Raw genomic sequence first — 19,234 nt, 5'->3', positions numbered from 1 at the left:
TAACGAAACACTGGCTCCCCAGGTCTATGAAATGACACCACCATGTCAAAACAATCAATCACAGCATGCTGTGGTCTCAACCAATCAATCCCCAAGATCACATCATAAGTGTGATCCGGAATCACAATCAACGAAGCAGAGAACTCTCTACTTCCAATCAAAATCGGACAAGCTTTGCAGATTGTCTCTAACTCAAGTGACACTCCGAGGGGCGAAGTGACACATAAAGCGTTTCCAAGAGGTGTAGGAATCAATCCTAGCATCTCTACTACCGAACTAGCAATAAATGAATGCGATGCTCCCGTATCAAACAGTACTCTAGCAAGGTAGTCAAAAAGTGATAATGTATCTTCCACCCCTGTGTCTCGCTGACCCACTGCGAACACTCTAGCTTGCCCCGCTGGTAGTTGTCTCTGCGGCCGTTCCTGTCTACTCTGAAGGGGTCGTGTACAATCTCGAGCTATGTGTCCCACTTACCCGCACCGGTGACAGCCTGCTCTCTTCGGTTTCGGACATGCTGAGGCGTAATGTCCCATCTCGTTGCAGCCATAACACCTCATCGCTACTAATGGTCTGATTGGTGCTGCCCTGATAGCTAGGGGTGGTGCCCTTGTCGGGGCCTGATAGTGGGGTCTTGGCCTCTTCCATGACCTACCCTTCGGCCCTGAGTGCTCGCTGCCTGTATAGATTGCCTTGCCTTTTCCCTTTGCATCTCTGTTTCCCACATCTCCTGCTTGAGTCTTCTCTGCTTGCTCCAAGCTCATAGCACTCTCAAATATCTGCTCCCTTGTAGTCAGGCAAAGGACTGATATCATGGTCTTGTACTCTTGCTTCAGCCCTCGTAGGTACTTCTGAGCTAAAGAGGTCGCACCCATAGGCCTGACATACCGGTACAGCTGCGAAAATCGAGCATCATACTCTCTAACCGTCATGTCTCCCTGTACTAGTGCCAGAAACTCAAGCTCTAAGTTCTCCTGTACGGAGGCTGGAAAATACTTCTCTCGGAAAAGGGCAGTGAAACCCTCCCATGTGAATGTAGCCACATCCACTGTCTGTCTCATGCTCTTCCACCAGTCTAGAGCATCATCTTTTAGAAAGAAAGCAGCTATCTTTCTCTTCTCAATCTCAGTGCACTCTATCATCTCAAAATATGTCTCCATACCCTCGATCCAATGGTCAGCTACCATATGATCTAGTCCACCATGAAAGGTAGGCGCTGATAGTGCACTGATATCCTTGATCAGCTTCAACACTCGTCCATCATCTCTAACCGTAGCAGCAGGCTCAACCTGCTCTTCCTGTGGAGCAGCCTCCTCATAAAGGTTTTCCACGTTGCGGACTCGGCCTGTGGCCCTACCTCGACCTCGGCCTCTCGCCCATCCTCGGCCCTGTCCTCGGCCCTTATCAGAGTTCATCACCTTCAAAAATGAAACACTTAGTCAATACTTCTGAAATCTCGAATTTCAGCCATAATAGATCCAATAGATATCAACATGACATTCCAGAATAAGATGAATCATCGAAGTATCATCACGATACTCCCTAGAGGACCAAACCGTAAGGTATGGCTCCTAAACACTCTCGCGTACCCGACGACATATCAATACCGAGGAGCATGTGATGGGTGCCCGCCTGCAGTCGGATCATCGCTCCCGGATGATATTGATAATCGCCAAATACGCACTTAGGCTCTGATACCAACTGTAACGACCCTAAAATTTCGAGCCTGAAAACTCAAAATTTCAAAGTCGTTAAGCATCAAAACAATCTCAACGAATCGAAATTATTTGAAATGCCACAGCGGATCATCTCTGAGTTCCAAATACAACTCAGTCAACCGATTATTACAACCAAATTTATAATTTAACATTACATAAGATGGAACTGTAATAATCCTCACAATCTCTCACAAAGCTCACAAATAAATTCACTCCAATTCTCACACACAAATCCACGCTAGAAATCTCACCACAAACAGGATACGAACGACTTCGAGTCTCCGGAGTCGTCACTCAATCTCCACTAATCAGTACCTGCGGAATTATCCCCTACACCATCGAATTGGTGCACCGGGATTGTATACACAAACCCGGTAAGCTTATAGCTCGTATGAGTAAAATGACAATATAGTTCGCATATTAATATATACGAAAAATCACAATAAACAAATATAAATGCCCTCATGAGTCAATGGACGGACCATCTGGTTGTCCCAAAGAAATATGAAATAAAACGCTCATGAGAAATTAAGTAACCCTTCTGGTTACCCAAATGCATTTATAATACGGGTACCAAGAACGCTGGTACACATCTGTTACCCCTCTCGTAATACACCGCCGACATTGGATAGCCACCCGCTACCCAACATCCAAAACAATCTGAGTACCCATGAGCAGATAACCACCCGTTACCTCACATGCAGTACTACGCTGATGTTGGATAACCACCCGCTACCCAACATCCAAAACAATCTGAGAACTCATGAGCAGATAATCACCCGTTACCTCACATGTAGTACTATGGCGGACAGACTAGAGCTCTAACTGTATCGTAACTTTCGCCCGGCCAAAGGCTAGGTTCCGACTTACCAACACGTACAATAATATCACATCATATTGTACAAAATCAAGTCCGAAGACAAATCGATATTTTAACAATCACCGTGTTAATAACACGTACAATAATCACACATCATATTGTATAACTCAAAATTATGCTCGATATAATCACAATAAAATCATAACAGTATATTATATAGCAAACTATATATATTCGTACTTATTTACCATTTATACAATATATATATAGTCTACTATATCTTATACATGTCGTATTTCACGAACACATGCTCAATACACAATTTTTCGTCATCGAAATGACCATTTCTAATGAATTAATAACAGTATATAATATAATGAACTATATATATATATGTACTTATTACAATTTATACAGTATATATGTAATCCACTATATTGTATACATGTTGTAATTCATTATTAAATACTCTTGCAAAATCTTGAATCTCCGCGAGGGTAGATTCGTAAATATGTGAGATTTTACTCACCTTATCGACTCGTGCGTAATTCCACAATTTTCCGGAGGTAATTCTTTTCCTTAATTTATCGATCACCTTGAAAAGATAAGAAAAGAATTTAGAAACGTTTCGTAAACCTTTAAATGCCGTAACAGTAATAATCGGTTACTGTTCAGCAATTTTCGGTTTTACGAATTTACTGTTCATGTATTACTGTACAAATACACAATTAATACGTATTTCTGTAAGTGTACATACTGTGTACGTATTTCTGTACGTATACATACTTTTATGTATTTTTGTACGTATACGTACTGCTTTCGTATTTCTGTACGTACGAATACTATTGAAATGTAAATACAATCTCAGTAAATAAAATTTATTAAATTACCTTTTACAAATTACTGAAAGTAATTTATTTTTACATTTACCGTAGGTAAAATTTAATTTACATTTACCGTACGTAAATAAAATTTAATTTATATTTACCGTAAGTAAATAAAATTTACATTTACATTTACCGTACGTAAGTAAATTACCAAAATACCCTTCTAGAATACTATTCACGCACCGCCGCACGTGGTGGCGCGTGGGGTACACGCGCCACTCGCCGGCGACCGCGCGTGGGATCCACGCGCCTTCCCCGACGCCGGAGCGTATCACGCCACCTCCGCCCCAAAACTCATCCTCTCCTCCTCCTCTTTCTTCCTATGGTCGCAGACCACCCCTAGACTGCCCCATACCCCCTCACGCGCCGCCTAAGGCGGTGGTGTTCATCATTTCTCCCCCTCCCCGATCTCACTCCAATCTCCTCCACAAATCAACCAAAACATCCACAATACACACAACAACAATCACCACATCATTTAGAGTCGAAACCTCACATATTTTTGGTCTTGGAGGCACCGAAGCTCGTTGGAGAGCTTGGTGCAGTCGTGTCGTCCGGCGAGGCGCGACGAGCTTCACGGCAGCGAGTTGGCTCGGGTCTTGCTCGGTGGTGCGTCGCGTCGTGCCTGCGATGTCGCTGGTGCCGGCGGTGAGGAGCACGTCCCTCGGTGGAGGGAGATCGTTTGGCAAGCCGAGAGGAAGAGAGGGAGTCTTCGAGAGAGAGAAGAAGGGAGACGGGGAGAAAGAGAGAGAAGAGGGTTTCTGAAAATGGAAACCCTACTTCACAAAATTTCCTTTTATACCCCCCTTAAAATCGGAAACTAACTTCCGTTATTAATAACTTTTACGTACAACGTCCGATTCGAACGCGTGACATGTCCACGAACTCGTATCGACGAGCCCTACAACTTTCATGAAGGAAGTTTTCGCAACCGAGCGACGAAATAAAAGTCGATATATTCGTTCGGAAACGTAACGTTTTTCGTATTAAATGTTCCGAGAACGTAACCGTTACTCGTTACATAACGTCGTAACCAAACATATTCATTCTAATGAAATTTCACAATTTTATAGAATTCAAATCAAACTCAAATATTGTTTGAAACTTAGGGTTATTACATTGCTTCCTTTTGTTTTTTGGATACCGACATCTCCTCCACATCCGGTTTTCAGACCCTGGCCGAATTCCGGGGCATCCTGCTTAAGCCTATAATCTTTAGGAGGTAATATATTAGGCGGAAATGGATTTCATTGCTTCAATACTTTTGGTATATCAGTTTCAGTAAAAATATATGATTCTTACTTAGCTAAGAAGCGCGCTGAGAGTACATATATATTGTCATTTAGCACAAACATTGATGAAACTGAGGTGGGATTGAAACAAAGAATAGGACCCAAGCAAATGCTAATAAATTACGATCGGATTGTAATGTATCATGCACCCATCTTTTATCCAAACTTTGCATATAAGAAACAACCCAAGAAACATTTATTAAACCAAATTTATGATACAAGAAAGTGACAGACAAAGGTCCTAGCAGTTAAAACTCTATAACTCAGGAAAAAAAATTATCAAAAGAACCTAAAACAGAGATACATCACCATTATCTTGAATTCGTGATCCAGTCACCTCCAAAATGACATGATCGATCACAACCTTGATTCTCTACATCATATCTTCCACACTTAGCCTGCTTAATAAGCACTTACAGTAACACAGGAATCTAGTCCCAGAACTTCATCACACAATTTCCATATGAAAATTTTGGGTTAAGCGAATGGTGTTTCCCCAGCTAGCAGAGTGGGAGAAGCCACAATGTGGAATTACACTTTCTCAAACATGGCCCATCACATGCCACGAAATATAAAGCCAGTCACGAAAGATGGTGCTTAATTAAGTATTCTAATATTTGAACAGTTTATGCCACGAAAGTTGAGAAAGCCAGTCACTAAAAAAGAAAAGGAGTATAAAAAGATCTTGTTTATACTGAAATCCAAGTTGGATGAGGATCTGAGTTAAGATCATCTTCACTAGCAACATTTTCATGACATGGCTAATTCACTCTTGATTCTAAATCTTCACTGACATAGTCCAGAATTCCAAATCAAGGTGAACTTCTTAGTAGACTCCTCTAGAATCAGACAGAAAATTTTTAGACCAATTAGCACCGACTTTTCATCATTCAAATTAGGGATTAATGACAGGCGGCTGGGAATCTTAACCAGTTTCTGGAATAATCAAAAGTTGGTACCAAGTAATGAACTAACAATCTTGATTATGACTAGCTTTTCACTTTAAGTTTTGTATTTTACCATTAGAATTGGTTCACACATGACATTTATTATATCAGCAACAGGACTGAGTAGCTGACATCAAAAGAGAGTTAAATGGGCTCAAACGTCAGTTCATGGCAAAAAATTACTTGCGCTCCCTAATCCTACAATTAAATAACACTGTAAGGTATGCATCGATATGACTGACTGTAAACATACGACCGAGAAGTTGAATACAGATACAGCATGCTAAAAGCAAATAAATTATCTGCAGAACTTGCTAATCTGATAAAAACTTGGAATCCATGTCTTCAGATTATCATAAGTTCCGGTTTAAAAAGAATTTAAAAAAAGAAAAAGATTATCATGAGCAACTATGGTCATCGCATGTCTCTTGATACTTGTGCTTGTCTCCTATTTAATTATTCTGGAACTGAACCTCACTTTGAAATGAGGCAGAATACTTCCAGCCTCAAGCCCGATTTGGCACACATAGGCCAGGCCTGAGCCAAACTTTATAATGCCCATGTTAGTTGCTAAAGTAGTTGTAAGTAAGATCAGTAATAGTTCAGTTGTATGGTTGAACTTTGACAAACTAAACAATAAAGATAAACCACATAGCAGTATGTTATTGTGACCAATATTTGATGTATACATATAAACATATTTGTGTGTGTGAGTATTTAAATCAGTAAGACTACTTACAATAAGAACTAATAAGTGAGCAGAAGAGCTGTGGTCTTTATAAACCAAATCAGGATCATGCCACTGATGCCAGTTTGGCTGGTTAGAGGCTAAACCACATCAAACTCAAAACAAAAGTTTGACAATGCCTTAAATTACATAACAAGGATTACAAAGTGGCTAATATACCTACATCCTAATTCAAGATAGATACGAGTCTTTAGCAATAATGGCAATGTGAAATGATCATATGCTATATATTAAGGAAGATTCACTGAAAGCTCACTTACAAGCAGAACTCAAGACATCCAATGCTAGCATTCCTGCCCACCAACATGACACAAGCCCTTGTCAACATTAGTGTTCCCTGTATACAAAAATTCAGTAAGTATATCATGTGATTCTACACAGGAATCAAAAGAAATTAAGCATGCATTATATCAGTCAGTTAGAGATGGATCCTATGTAGTGCAAAATGAAAGAATCTGTTGCTGAAACTTTCCCCAAAATGAATTAACATTGAGATATCATCAATACTCTGAGCAAATGCATTCATTGGTTAATTTTGCATGCTGTCTTATGTAATAGGTGGACTTCATTGCCTATGGGGTTTTCTGGTATTGTTAGTTATATTTCAAACCAATGTGTGTTAGGCTGTCACTCCCCTGTCAGCTAAGAAGCTGAGATTACAGAGATGTTTGTTTATTGTTTATCTAGACCAAAGCAAATTGTTGTCTTACATCAGGTTCATCATGTATATGCATGCTCAATAGCAGTATGATTATGAGCTCTAACTTCCAACTCATAACATGAGTAAATCACGAGCAAATATCAGATAACAGCATTGAAACGCCCATTCAGACATATGAAAGACAGCTTTGGCAATCATCATAAAGATCCCAAATTTATCATATATAATCTACCATTTCCACTACCGCAATGCTCAATTAACAGCAGTATAAGAGAGACAAGAGAAAATACAAGTTTCAATCTTTAAGCTTCAACGATCAGGAAGACAATAACTAAACATAAGAAACCAATCGAAATTTTAGGTCTAGTCGACCCTTATACCCACAGTAACAAAACCCATGATCAGTTCCTCAGCTACCCAGTGAAGTAAAACTAGATATTTGATTCGTAAAACAAACCCAGATGTATTCAAAAACAGCAAGCAGTTAGCTGATCACATCAAATTCGGCGGCTTTATATGACAAGCTCGAAAACGAGGTCAACCATATGGGCTGTTGAGGCAGCTACGGAATCAGAGTGATCGTTGGTGTGGCCCGACAGGAAATATGAACAACTCACTTCGTCTCAAGGGAGATATAAGTTTTAACATAGACTCAACAACCCATGGATATAACACCAAGTTCGCGCGCTCGTGGATGCTACTCCTTTAGTTTGAGGTGCAAAACCATATAAACTATTAAACTTATAACACCATATAAGCTTAGCTACTGAATACTGATATTGGATAGTGCAAAATGAATACAGGTTCTTGTTCTGCTTAGGTAAACAAATGCTATAATTAGTTAATTACATAAATTTGGTGTTTTGAATTACTTTTCAAAAACGAAGACGCTGGCGGAGATCATATTCTTTGATACTTGAAGCTGTGATTAAATTCTCCCCAACTTGTTCGGGAACCAAGAAGTCAGGGTCTTCAGAACTGTCTTCATCTTCTGGTAAGTTGTTGTCAAGCCAAGAGGACCAGTTTAAATCACTGTCTTCATCCCATGAGAACTTCTGGTATCTCTGCATGCCGTTAACCTTCTCAATCAATTTATGCAATAGTTGATGGTTCAATACTTCATAATCCCTGCATAGATTTAAAGCCAACCTGTCACATGTAAACTATACAACGCAAAATTTAGCTAGCTGAAATCTCACAGTTGTTGCCATGTATCTCATACCTGTATGTGAAAATTGCATGCATTAGATGAACTAAAGAGGCCGCTGCAAAGATTGATCTGAGAAGGTTTATCTTCCATGTTTGCTGTTCAATATCATTCCTTGTGAGCCGAAGTATTGCTACTTCTACTAACAGAGTTAAACACAGCCCTGTGAAAAAATTTACACTTAAATCAAACAGCCAGAATATAAACTCAAGAGTTGATATACAATAGTTTCCATGTGCTTATGAACTTGTATACGTTTCTGATATTTTATTTTTCGGAGTAAGACAGTGCACGTACCAATATATAGCCGAGGTCTAACTGCATATGTTCGCTTAGTGCTTGTGAACATGTAGATGACAAAAATTGATATAGAGTAAATGAAGAAAGCTTTGATCAAGCGTGATTCAAGCAGCATAGCATTGTGCAAAGCCAATAGCTTGTCTAATGCGGCGAACATGCTGGCTTGCTTTAATTCAAAAGATTCCTATGACAAAAATGACAGTCAAAATGAGAATTAATAGCTGTTGAAACAAATCTCATTAGTTAGTATTTAACAGCTATACAAACCTGTGCCTCCAGCATTGACTTTGAGTTTTCCATCAGGTGATCATGGACTTTTTGAAGTTGTAGCTGCTTCTGTAGAAGCTCTTCTTGTTGTCTCTGGCCATATTCAGTTAACCTTTGTAGTGTTCTCCTGCAATTTACTATTGAGTTAGACTTAATCGTTCTACATATCTTCAAGACCCAACTTCAAAACTTAATTTGTTACCTGCTCTCTTCTAATGCCTCAGATTGAAATTTGGTCAAAAAGTCTAGCTCCTTGAGAGCTGTTGTCTGTCCTTCTAGTAGTTCCTTTTGCTTGTCCAAAGAGAGCCCTGCCATATTCCCAATGTCATCTGCTTTGACTTGCAGATTTTCCATTCTAGAATACATTTGGTCTCCAACTTTAGTTATCTCTTTTTCAATTTCAACCGTCTCATTTTTCAAGTAATCTATTTCTTGTCCCAAATGATTATATGAATCTTTCAGCATTGTCATTCCTTCCTTCAAGCTTTTCTTCATTTCTCCTTGTCCTTCTTGCAGCTCAGATTGTGATTCTTGGATTTTCCTTGATTGTTCATAAACTGCTGTAGAATGCTTCAACACCACATCTATATGATCTTCCACATTCTGTGCGGTCTGAGCAACTTGCTGAGTTCGAAGATCAATCGAATTCAAAGAATCAAATATTTGGTTCGACCCCTGCAGTAGAAACTCTGCCTTCTCCTCAATCAGTTCCAACTTGCCTTCTGCATACTGAGCTGAATTTTTAAGTTCATTCACAAGTCTCTCGGTTTCAAACTTAAATGCGCGAGCCCTAGCAACATAAGAAGTTGTTAGTGTTTATGAAGGAAAAAGAAAGACAAACAACAGAGTCATTTTACTTGAAAAAGTTACAACACTCAACTGCAACTGATGACATATGGAGTTGGTTTCAAGGTAGAACTCCAAATAGACCTTGTGCTGATCATTGTTCAAAGTTTTCAGGCACTTATACATCGCAGACTTCGGATCACACGAAGGAAATGGAAGCCTTGCAGAGTCCTTCTGAAAGCAATCACTTAGATGCCAAGCAAATCTAGAGCGCTTCTCTTCAACAGCATGGACCTCCGAGCACCCCGAAAACAGATGCCGGTAAGCATTTTGCCAACAAGAGTTCGGGCCTACCAACTTCTTCTCCGCATCTTCAACAAGCCTGACTGCCTTGGGGTCATCATTATGACCTTCCATGGAAAACTTGCTTACTGAAGTTCCACTCATAGAAGGGTTCTCATCAGTATACCGAGTCTCATCAGAAGAAGGGAACCAACTCCATGAGTGAGACTTTGATGAAGCCAATACTAGAATTAGCAGAATTAGAAGATAACGACATTGAAGACCCATCTGAGTTTGTTATGTGAAGTTATTTCGCCAATCACACAAACCTGCAATACAGTAATGAAAAAAACTATGTGATCTTCTAGTCCTCATCACACATATTATATATATATATATATATATATATATATATATCATATCTTCCTTTAGAAGAGACATAGAAACTTGGAGTTCAAGAAACGGAAATGAGAAAGCGCCACGCTTTGTACAAAAGCCAAAGTCGAATAATTCGGTTTTGTCAAAAGGAACGATTATGACGTTTACGTCGTTTAAAATAAAAAGAAAAGAAAACACCATTTTATGAATGTGACGAGGAGAAGATGAACAAGATAAAACGCATGTAAATCACCAATTTCACCATAGTCAGTCTCTTGGCTTTCTTGATCGTAAAACTAACAAACGAAGTTATCGATCGGTGATATTTACCGTTACTTGATCCGCAACTTCAATCAAATATATATTTAAATCATCAAAAACAATTCGAGTATATATGTGTGAGAGAGAGAGAGACCTGTGTTGATATGAAGCCACCAAAACTGCGACTGTGTAAATGGTGGGGTGTGGGGATATTTATATACAGAGTGAGAGAAGAAGAAGAAGAAGAAGAAGAAGAAGAAGAAGAAGAAGAAGAAGAAGACAGAGAGGTGTGTTTGGAATTTCAGAGCGACGTAACTGTTGACGGAGAAAATGGTAAAAAAAAACATAGACGGTAAGTTGGTTATAGAATATTAAGGCGCGTAATTATGAAATGTTCCCGGTGCGCTTTCAATCTCTATCCGTCGCACACAGTTCATGATCTTCATCGGCACCTCCATCTCTCAGAGAATAGACTTTAACTAGACATTAATTTATTACTCTTGAAATTAAAGATGAAACCATATTCATGATACCCATCTGTAAAACTTATATCAACGAGAACTGAAAATAAAAATACAGTATCAAGTGTGTTTCTGTCAATCTTAAAGCAAGCTAGAGTGGCCTTCAACCAGGGGTGACAAAGGAGGTGAAGGTTGTGCTGGTACACGAACAGGTGTTGGAACCACTGGAACAACAATCGGGTACAACTCATCACCAAAAGCTTTACTCTTCTCAGCAACCATCGACCATATATTTATACGAACATTGTACGCAATAATGTCTCTAATGCGCTCAATATTTCTGACCACATACAAAATATTATCATTATCGGGGTCGAAACCTAAAATTGTGATCGACCCATTATAAATACCCGGATCCACTTCTTCATTTAGTGTATAAATCCTCACCCTTTACGAAACACTCCATGGATTTCTTCCTATTTAAAGTCCAGAATATGTGGTATATATGTTGGAAGGTAAGCCTTGTATATCCGCATTCACCCCTTGTACACTCCTAGAGGCCAAAACTGATAATCCTCATTCCATAAGGCTATGAAACAACCGTTGTGTTTAATAATATCATCACCATAAATACTGCTGCCATTAGTACCAGACGAACAAGAACTGTTGCTGCTGTTGATTTTGAATGGATCAAATCCAATGAGAATATTCTCATTATCAATATTATATAACCATTCTCATTATCAATTATACAACCATCCCAGTAAAGCATCCCTTGTTAGCATAGCTTCGGGTACAAGTAATATTATCAAAATAGAAGGGTGACGGGAACGATATAATCGTCTCTATCCAATCATCCATCTCAGAAGAGTAGATCTGCACCTTGATTTCATTCAGAAGTGTGTGCATATGTTCCTCGGAGCAAACTAACTTCACCACCCTGCACTTGTAGACTTGTAGTCAGCATTAAGATGAAAAACACTGTCCCCTTGATCACCAGTTGATCAGTTATAGTATTAGTAGGGAAGATCACATATGAATCACACCGGCGGTGTGTACTTGTAGACTTCAGGAGGCGGAGGAAGAGGAAACCATTGAACTGTGAATGGATTGCATATGAAATAGTCTTCTATGAGCACTAACGGGTATTGGAGCACCATGATAGTGGAGCACCATGATAGTGGAGCACCATGTAGTGGAGCACCATGATAGTGGAGCACCATGAGTAGTGGAGAAATCTTTATAGATGTATATATAGAGATGATTGTTGTATGTGATTTAAGCAAGTAAATGTAATACACTAGTTCAATTGGTATCAGAGCAAGGCTCTGTTTTTTCTGGGTTTCGTTTTTTTTGTTGTGTTTTTGCTGCACACTCCGCTGCAAGCTTGGTGTCATCTTCTGGGCTCCTCAAACGCATCATTCGGACCCTCCGGCGGCGACCTGTGCTCGCCCTCTCCGGCCCTCCGTGCTGCTTCTACCCCTCCGTGCCGCATATCCCGACCCGACCGCCGCTGCCTAACGAGACGCGCTCCTACTCCGCCGACGACGCACCACTGCGACGACACGCCTCTGCAACGCCACACCACTGCAACGACGCACTCCTGTGACGACGCGCTCCGCGCTCCTCACCCGCCGACGCCGCTGCCTTGCGCGAAAGAGACGGCTCCTCGACGAACGCCGGCGTTTTTCGTCGGTTGTTTCCTCCGCTGCAACACTCTCCACCCTCACCGAGCCATCCAGCATACCGGTATCCTCATAGCCGCCGCAGTCGCCGCAGTAACCACAACTGAAAATTTCACGTCGCGTAGCTCCAGATCCGACCGGTTCAGACCCGACCCAGTTCAGACCCGGTTCAGACCCAGTTCAGACCCGGTTCAGACCAGACCCGGTTCAGACCCGACCCGGTTCACATCCAACCCGGCCCAGAATTAATACCTCTTTATTGTCAGTGTAGGTGCACCGACAGTGAACGTGCACCTAAGACAAGTTCTTATCCGTTTCTTTTGGTGTTTCCGCTGTATCATTCCTGATTCCGCTGTATTTTTTCAAATGGGTTCTGGAGACGAAGTTGATTTTCCGAAATTTGAAGTATCTGTCAAGAGTTCTGAAAGTGGGTCCTTTGGGGGTACTAAACTCAATGGAACCAATTTCCGTATATGGAAGCGACTTATGGCGGCTCCTCTTCGAGGCATGCACAAGATGAGGCATGTCACCGGAGCCACTCAGGCTCCTAGAAAAGATGATATTATTGCCTACACTAAGTGGGACGATGATGATGGCCTTGTGATGTCCGTCTTGTGGAAAGCTATGAATGATGAGATAATTGATCTGGTGGAGGCATGTGACACTGCTCAGGCAATATGGCTGACACTTGAAGGCTTATATACTAATGACTCTGATTTCATACAGGTTCATGAGTTAATGTGCACCGCCTTGGCGATGCAACAGGATGGGCAACCGGTGGCGCAATATTTCACCAAACTAAGAAATATTTGGGCTGAGATTGATATGAAATGTCCTTGCCTGATCAAACATCAGGAGGATATTGTTTGGTACCAACGTGAGAATGAGCTTGAGCGAGTTCACCATTTCCTGAAAGGTCTTGATACTAAACATAACAGTGCGAAAGGGGAATTGCTCCGCCAAACCGAACCTCCTAGCTTAATTACAGCTTTCACATATATCTGTAAGGATGAATCTCACCAGGAAAGCCTTCATCAGGCATAAGTTGAAGTTTACAGCCTTACTATCCGTGCTAGATCTTCCGCACCTCTTCAGCAGGCCACTTCATCTCCACTTCACCGAGGACCACCACCAGGTTTCGGGAATCAGCCACGCCCTCCTTGTTCTTATTGTCATGATACTAACCATGCTCGCGCGACCTGTTGGAAGCTGTATCCACATCTTCGGCCTAAGAGGCCCAATCATCATCCCAAGGCGAAAGCAGCTATTCAACTAGTCCAAGAACCCGATATCTATGGTGTGGTTGGACACGATCATCATACCGCAGGCGGAGCAAACCCTACTGCCTCCATAGCTGGTCGTGGAAAAATTGGTATGGCTTTAAATATTTCTCACTTTGTTGGTTTTGATACTTGGATTATTGATTCAGGTGCGTCTGATCATATGACTTATGACAAATCTTATTTTAGCGTATTGTCTCCTCCACCAGTACCCCATGTTACTAATGCTAATGGTGAGGCATTTCCCGTATTAGGAAAAGGGTCGGTTCGTATTACTCCCACAATAGAGCTTCAAAATGTGCTATATGTTCCTGCCTTGTCTCATAATTTGATCTTTGTTCCCCAATTAAACGCTGACGCTAAGTGCTCTGTGACATTTTTTTCCTATGTATGTGATTTTTCAGGATCTTCTCACCGGAGAGTTAATTGGTCGGGGGTATCTGAGGGACCGGTTGTTTCATCTGGATCAGACATATGCGGGGGCGAAACCAGGGGCACCATCTCGAACCGCTTTAATCTCCACTTCTGACAAGCTAAGTGAAGTTTGGTTATGGCATCGTCGCTTAGGGCATCCATCTTTTAGTGTTATGAAATCATCTATGCCTACTTTGTTTCTTAGTGTGGATGAGTCCCTTTTACATTGTGAGACATGTGTTTTGAGTAAGAGTCATCGATCTACTTATTCCCGTAGTACTTCTAATAAACATCTTATTCCTTTCGAATTAATTCATTCTGATGTTTGGGGACCCTCCCAAGAATCTACTGTGTCCGGGATGCGGTATTATGTGTCATTTATTGATGATTGCACCCGTCTTTCATGGATTGTTCTCCTCAAAACAAAAAATGAAGTTTTTCCCGCTTTCCAAACTTTCTATGCCACTGTTAAAACACAATATAATACCACAGTTCGAATTCTTCGTTCTGATAGTGGGGGGGGGGGGAATATGTGAATCATGTTTTTCGGGAGTTCCTTAACACACATGGGATTGTTCATCAAACAGCGTGTCCTTATACACCTGAGCAGAATGGAGTTTCTGAAAGGAAAAATCGTCATTTACTTGACATGGCTCGGTGTATTCTTTTTAGTGCCCAAATACCTTTGGGGTGATGCTGTCCTCACTTCTGCCCACCTCATTAATCGTCTTCCCTCTCGTGTTCTTCAGGGAAAAGTTCCATATGAGGTACTTGCATCTCATATCTCCTTACCCTCTTTTCATAATCTCCCTGCCCGTGTTTTCGGTTGTGTTGTTTTTGTCCATCTTCCAAAACATCAGAGATCTAAGTTAGATGCTCGGGCCGTTAAATGTGTGTTTGTTAGGTATGACGGACATCAGAAAGGGTACCGGTGCTATCATCCACCTACCAAGAAGTACTATGTCACTATGGATGTCACTTTATTTGAGGATATGAGTTATTTTCCCTCTTCCGATACTACTCTTCAGGGGGAGAATTCATACTTCGAAGAGCTGTATCATGGAGAGGGGGAGACAAATAAGCCAATAGATATGATGACCGGATCAATTGAGATTACCGATATGTCCGCACCACCGAGTGATTTCGATATAGTCACTCCAGAGGTTCAAGCACCAGAAGATGACAACACAACTGCCCCTCATACTACTGATCAAAACTCTCCTGGTACGAAAGATCACTCATACGAGGTTAGTCATTCTATTGGGACTAATACTAGTGAGGCTCATAGTAGACAATATATCTTGCCAAATAGGTCTACTCAGGGTCAGCCAACAAAAAAATATGAACCTACCCTTCAGGCAAAAGCTAAGTATCATGTGGCAAACTTTATGTCTACCAAAAGATTGTCTAAGTCATATGAATCATTTGTGAATCAAATATCTACTGTATCAGTACCTAACAAAGTGCAGGATGCATTGAGAGATCCAAAATGGAGAAAAACAATGGAGGAAGAGATGGAAGCATTACAAAAGAACAATACTTGGGAGCTTGTATCACCACCACATGGCAAGAAGACTGTGGGATGTCGTTGGGTGTTTACAGTAAAACATAATCCAGATGGGTTAGTGAGCCGGTATAAAGCACGTCTGGTAGCAAAAGGGTTCACCCAGACATATGGCATAGACTATGATGAGACATTTGCACCTGTTGCAAAGATGAACACTATTCGGGTATTGCTCTCTTGTGCTGCTAACTTAAATTGGCCACTCAGACAGTTTGATGTTAAAAATGCGTTCCTTCATGGAGAACTTACAGAAGAAGTGTACATGGATCTTCCGCCGGGATATGCGGCCACTTCTCCAAGTAAATATGTATGCAGATTGAGAAAATGTTTGTATGGTCTTAAACAGTCACCTCGTGCCTGGTTTGGAAGATTTTCACAATTCATGAGGAGAATTGGCTACATACAGAGTAATTCAGACCACACACTATTTCTCAGACATCAGCAAGGGAAGGTAACAACCCTAATTATATATGTTGATGATATGGTAGTTACTGGAAATGATACTGTTGAGGTGGATAGATTACAGAAACAACTAGCCACAAAATTTGAGATGAAAAGACTTAGGTACACTCAAGTACTTCTTGGGCATTGAGGTAGCCCGGGGAAGTGATGGTATTCATCTGTGTCAGAGGAAGTACATCCTTGATCTACTAACAGAGACCGGTATGCTGGATTGCACTCCCATTGATACTCCTATTGAGCAAAACCATCGATTAGCAGAGTATCCAGATCAAGTACCGACTGAAAAAACTCGGTACCAGAGGCTAGTTGGACGTCTGATTTATTTATCACATACCAGACCAGATGTTACATATGCAGTAAGTGTAGTGAGTCAGTTCATGCATAATCCCAGCGTGGACCACATGGATGCTGTTGTAAGGATTTTGAGGTACTTGAAGTCAGCCCAAGGAAGAGGAGTAATGTTTTCTAAACACAAAAATATCTTTAAGGTTTGTGGCTTCACAGATGCAGACTGGGCTGGAAATATTACAGATCGGAGATCCACATCATGGTACTTTACCTTTGTTGGGGGTAATCTTGTTACATGGAAGATTAAGAAACAAAAGGTGGTAGCTCGATCTAGTGCTGAAGCAGAGTACAGAGGTATGGCTCAGGGAGTATGTAAATTGTTATGGCTTAGAAACTTGCTATAAAATTTGGGTATTAAGCCTAAATGTGCGATGCAGCTGTACTGTGACAACAAAGTAGCTATTGATATTTCACAGAATCCTGTGCAACATGATCGTATAAAACATGTGGAGGTTGATCGTCACTTTATAAAGGAAAAACTAGATGCGAAGATTATTAGTTTTCCTTTTGTTCCTATAGAAGAACAACTTGCTGATATGCTCACAAAAGGAATATCTAAAAAAGTTTTTATGACTCACTTGGCAAGTTGGGCATGGTTGATATGAATGCGCCAACTTGAAAGGGAGTATGAGCACTAACGGGTATTGGAGCACCATGATAGTGGAGCACCATGTAGTGGAGCACCATGATAGTGGAGCACCATGAGTAGTGGAGAAATCTTTATAGATGTATATATAGAGATGATTGTTGTATGTGATTTAAGCAAGTAAATGTAATACACTAGTTCAGTTCTTCTTGATCATATAGGCTTGTGCTGCAAAGAATCAAGTCATTGTAACTACCTACTATAACTGGTTTGCTATATATTCAAACCATAACAGGTTATGAGTCTTTCAAACAATGGAGTTAGCAGCTCGGTTGAGGTTGAGACTCTACCTAGGAGCTCGGGTGAAGATAACATTCTACCCAGGAATTCCACTCTCCGTGCACCAAAGAATGTTTATCGATCACTTTTACGACTCACAAAGGTGCCAATGAAAGAAGGATCAGCCATAAGATTGCACCAACGCTTAGAGACACACTTGCCTCGAGCAACAAACCTATAGCAATCAAGTCGATATAAGATATCAAGCAATGCATCTTCAGGGAGATCATTGCAATTGATGTCAGTATTATTGACTTTTAATCTTCGAGACGGATGATTATAATCAGAGACCGGCAGTGAAAAAGAAAACTAGGATCTTTTTCTCGTATCAGAGCTTCTCATGTTAACGATTTTGAAAAGCAAAAGAGAGGAAGAAGTTGGGATGATATATACCTATATAATTAGGTAATTCATACTTATATATTACAAGAAAATTTATTTCTTTTTTTATTACAAAAATTTATTTCTTTTTTGATTACAACAAGAGAATTTATTTCTTGTAATTTAAGGATATATATATATATATATTGTGTAAATAGGTTTTCTTGTAATCTAGTATTCATATTCATGTGCTTATGCAGTGGTGGATCTAGGAATTGAGACCAAGTGAGACTTAAATTTACAATAATAAAAGTTTTGTTAGTACTCTAATTGAAAACTAAGCTCAATAATCATCCAAATGTATCACAAAAGGTATATGCATAATCATCTTAATATAATTCAAAATATATAAATGCAAACCTAGCTCCTAGCCAGTTTTAGAGGCATAGTGACACACTGCATCAGTGCGGAAAAACAGAAGAATTCGCCTAAAGCTAAAGAATAGAGGTGCCTATTTTGTTTAATTACAACTAGCAAGTTTGCTTGGTCTGTTTTATTATTGACTAGCATTCCAACACGCTTTATGCGCGTGCTAAAGGGCCACACATGCGGAACGCATGACGCATACATACACAACCTTAACTTAGTCTTTAGTTTTCTTAAAAAATGAACTGAAAAGTAAGATATATATCAATAGATTATGAGAAGAAAACTAATTAGATGTGAAACAAACCCAAAAAACAATCGAACACGACTACTTTGAATATGATTTGGGTGTTGGGTTGTTGTTATAACAACAACATATATGTATGTATTAATTGTAGGAGTTATTGCTTTGGGTGGGACTTGTTATATTAGTTATATAGATTAACCTAATTACGTCATGATATATATCTTAATTAGATGTAGCTTTTTTTTTTTGCCCCCAAAATTTTGGGTGGGACTTGAGTCCCATGCTAGCATGCTCTGGTTCCGCCTCTGTTAACTTATGTAAATAGGTTTTCGCTGATCGCATTGCAGAATTTTCCACTTTATAGTAGTAGACACGTGTCTACTTTGACAGTCAGATTCTTTTCTAGTCTCACGCTTGTAATCTATAACACAACACGACAGTAATTATTTTGAATCACACCACGTGCTATGTAGTGTATCAAGTCAATCATATTACATTATGATACATACACGCAGTGAAAATGACAAAATTTTATTTATTTATAAGA

At 40.2% G+C, this 19,234-nt stretch overlaps 1 protein-coding gene across 1 annotated transcript; it reads right to left on the bottom strand.

Moving 5' to 3' along the window:
* Positions 1-7,832: 7,832 nt before the first annotated feature.
* On the bottom strand, positions 7,833-10,242 carry LOC126799074 (protein GAMETE EXPRESSED 1). The gene is made up of 6 exons (XM_050526190.1): positions 9,728-10,242; positions 9,050-9,637; positions 8,848-8,974; positions 8,578-8,764; positions 8,296-8,443; positions 7,833-8,201 (listed from the first exon to the last, which is right to left on the bottom strand). Exons 1-6 carry the CDS (start codon positions 10,201-10,203, stop codon positions 7,949-7,951), a joined length of 1,779 nt encoding a protein of 592 aa, XP_050382147.1. The 5' UTR covers positions 10,204-10,242; the 3' UTR covers positions 7,833-7,948.
* Positions 10,243-19,234: the final 8,992 nt, after the last annotated feature.

Source organism: Argentina anserina, chromosome 6 (assembly GCF_933775445.1).
Source record: "Argentina anserina chromosome 6, drPotAnse1.1, whole genome shotgun sequence".
Taxonomy (NCBI): domain Eukaryota; kingdom Viridiplantae; phylum Streptophyta; class Magnoliopsida; order Rosales; family Rosaceae; genus Argentina; species Argentina anserina.
This window is presented reverse-complemented; position numbering and strand designations above follow the sequence as displayed.